The sequence below is a fragment of the Elephantulus edwardii genome, unplaced genomic scaffold (genome assembly GCF_000299155.1).
Source record: "Elephantulus edwardii isolate Elephantulus edwardi_28Jun2011 unplaced genomic scaffold, EleEdw1.0 scaffold00011, whole genome shotgun sequence".
Taxonomy (NCBI): Eukaryota; Metazoa; Chordata; class Mammalia; order Macroscelidea; family Macroscelididae; genus Elephantulus; species Elephantulus edwardii.
Genome location: NW_006399761.1, coordinates 1,233,440 through 1,236,583, shown reverse-complemented (window position 1 = coordinate 1,236,583; position 3,144 = coordinate 1,233,440). Strand labels below are relative to the sequence as shown.

The 3,144-nt window shown below is 52.8% G+C and overlaps 1 protein-coding gene across 1 annotated transcript; it reads right to left on the bottom strand.

Moving 5' to 3' along the window:
* Positions 1 to 669, bottom strand: LOC102844133 (probable N-acetyltransferase 8B-like). The gene has a single exon (XM_006880999.1). It carries the CDS (start codon positions 667 to 669, stop codon positions 1 to 3), a length of 669 nt encoding a protein of 222 aa, XP_006881061.1.
* Positions 670 to 3,144: the final 2,475 nt, after the last annotated feature.

Below are 3,144 nucleotides of genomic sequence, written 5' to 3'. Positions count from 1 at the left end.
CTAGACGGAGGGAAGCGGACAGACGAAGTAGATGATGGGAATGGCTGCAATCCTCCAGATGATAGACGCGTAGTACGTGTGCGTCCTGCGAAAGCCAAGGCCCTGGTACAGGCGATGGGCCACGCGGTGAAGTATGGTGGTGGACAGGACCACCTCCCTGTAACCCTGGTCACGGGCAAACTGGAGGAGCGTCCTGACCAGGGATTTGGCCAGCCCCTGGCCACGATGCTCCAAGGCTACAAACATGTGTACTAGCTCCACTTGCTTCCCCCGCAGGGTGGGGTCACCCACTTGGAGACATGCCACTATGCCTACCACCTTCTCCCTGCACTCGGCCACCCAGAAGCAGGAGCCAGGCTCACTGAAATAGGCCTTGGTGATGTCTGCCATGTCTGTGAGCAAAGATTCGTTCATAATGTTGAGCCAGATATACCTGGCCAGGAGCCACAGGGTGCCCAGGAGGGCCACATCGGCCAGGAGGGCCAGGGCCCAGGAGCCTGAGGCCAGGTACAAAGCCAGGGGCCCACCGAGTAAGAGCACGTGCGTGCGGGGCAGCTTCAGGAGGTGGCGGAAAGTGATGGAATAGTACTGGGCCATCCCCCAGCAGTACAACTCCAGGACCTGCTTGCGGTCACTCTCTCGGTATCTGCGGATGTGGTAGGAGGCCATGGTGGACCTGTGGTCGGAAGTCTCCAAGTCCATTAGGGGGAGCTGACAGCCCTGGGGAGGAGAGAGCCCACCTGAGTGTCCCACGTCGCCTGTGAACACTTCAATGTCCCAGGAGCAGGGAGATGCTGGGTGACACGCTGCTCTGCTCCCAGGGAGGGAGCAGTCGGTCAGAAAGACCTGTGGGTGCACCCCACTCACCCATCTTTGGCCAAGCCTCTGGGACACGTTACACATCTCTAAGCCCTGCCTCCTGGGGTTGCTTTAGAATTTGATAAATTGTTGTTTATACATATGTGTCACGTCCTCCCACCACCCTGCCCCTCTTCACTGCTCTCAGGCCCTGGAGGTGCACTGTACTCTCCCTTCAGACATCACCAAGATCCCAGGTCCAAAGCACAGGTTTCAGCAAAGCCTCCTCTCATAATGAACAGAGCAGCTGCCCAGGTGACTGAAGAGAACTCCAGCAGGGCTATGGCCCTGAGGACCAGGTGGTTCTGGAACATGGCCAACACTCAGGACGTACCTGTCCAGCCACAGTCTCTCAGCTGCCACCACAAGAGCCTTGAGTGTCCTGGATTCCCCACTGAATGCAGGAGACTGCAGGGTGCCCCAGCTCTGGGGGCCCCTGATTGGCTGCTGATTGGAGGTGTGACATTATTAATTCCCAAGGAGGAGGCGCTGGGCTGTCACAGCAGGGCAGCCCTCCAGCACCGCCCCAACCCCAGGTGCTCACCTGTAGAAGCAGCACCCTGGCCTTTACCCTAGGCCCACCTGCCGTCAGGATTCCCGCTCAGTTAGCTCCACTCACTGCCCTGTGGTCCCCAAGGCCTGCGCCGTCCCTTCTGAAGCCCCGCTCACACCCTCACCCTGCTGTGAGTGGAACAGGCCTGGAACTGTGGTCACAGGTCACAGTGCAGTCACGTGGCTTGGCACCAAGCCCACAGCCTGACTTCCTGTCAAGGCCTTTGGCAGTAAAAGCTGCTGTTCTTGGTGCTTTCTTCCGGGCTCCAGGCCAACCCCGCCCCATCCCCCAGGCTGTCTCCTCTCCTCCCTGCATGTTCCAGTGGTCAGGCTCAGGTTAAACTCTGAGTGTTACATTTGCAGGCTCATGGGACACCATGCATCCCATCCCTGCTTGAGCTGAAGGAGACAGTAGGCAGGCAAGAGCTGGAGTCACGTGGCCTGGAGGGTGACGATCACAGTGGGGTGGCTGTGATAATTGTGCGGTGGAGGTGACATCACAGTAGATGGAGGTGACATCACAGTGGGTGGAGGTTGTTTGGTTGTTAGGTGCCATCGAGTATGACCTACAGGGACCCTATATAGGCCCAGCAGATCTGAAGGCTTTCCTATCTGTGGCATCCTCACACTTCCTGGCACAGCAGAGCCCATCGCAGCAGTCACTGTGTCAGGTCACCTTGTTGAGGGTCTTCCTCGCCTTGGCTGACCCTCTGCCTTTCCAAGCCTGATGTCCCTCTCCAAGAAATAGCCTCTTCTAGCAACATGTTCAAAGTATGAGAGTTGAAGCTTCATCATCTTTGCCTCCAAGGAGCACTCTGTCTGCACTTTGCCCAAAACATATTTGTTTGTTCTTTTGACAGTCCATGGGAATTATTCAGTACTCTTTACCAAAACCACAGCTCAAAAGCATCAATTCTTCTTCCACCATCCTTACCCATTATCCAGCTCTCAGATACAAAGCAAGTGATCAGAAAGACCATGATCTGAATCAGATGCACCTGAGTCCTCAAAATGCCATCACTACTCCTCAATAATTTGGAGAGGTCCCCGACTGCAGACTTTTCCAGTGCATTATGTCTCCTAATCTCCTGACTGCCGGGTGTTGATTATGGATCCAAGTAAGATGAAGTTGCTGACAGTTTCAGTCTTTTCTCCATCTATCATGATCCTGCCTATAAGTCCAGTGGCAAGTAATTTTGTGTTCTTGACGTTGAGATGCAATCCATATTGAAGGATGTATTCTTTGATTTTCTGCAATACGTGCTTCTTCAAGTCCTCCTGCAAGGTTGTCTCATCTGCGTAATGCAGGTTGTGATGCATCTTCCTTCAATCTTGATGCCACTTTTTCATCAGTTTCTTGAATAATTTGCTTAGCACACACATGGTGGGGTGGAGGGTGAGTCACGGGGTGTGAAGAGAACAGTCACAGTGTGGTGAAGTGTGACGATCAAAATGGTCTTGAGAGTGTCAACAATAGTGGTTGGTCACATCTTTAATGACATTATTCTGAAACAGCATGAGTATTTATAACTCTTCCCTCAAACAAACAAACAATCTTCCCAGTATTCTGAAAAATTTACAACCAGGAGAAGATAAAATAGATGAATGGGACCTTCTAAGAATCAAATCCCTATGCGCATCCAGAAACTTCTCTAACAGGGTAAAAAGGGAAGCCACAGATTGGGAAAAAGTTTTTGGTAATGACATGTCAGACAAGGGACTTATATCTAGAAT

What these genes read in the sequence shown, in the direction of transcription:
- LOC102844133 (XM_006880999.1), bottom strand. Translation starts at nt 669, where the DNA reads ATGGCCTCCTACCACATCCGCAGATACCGAGAGAGTGACCGCAAGCAG.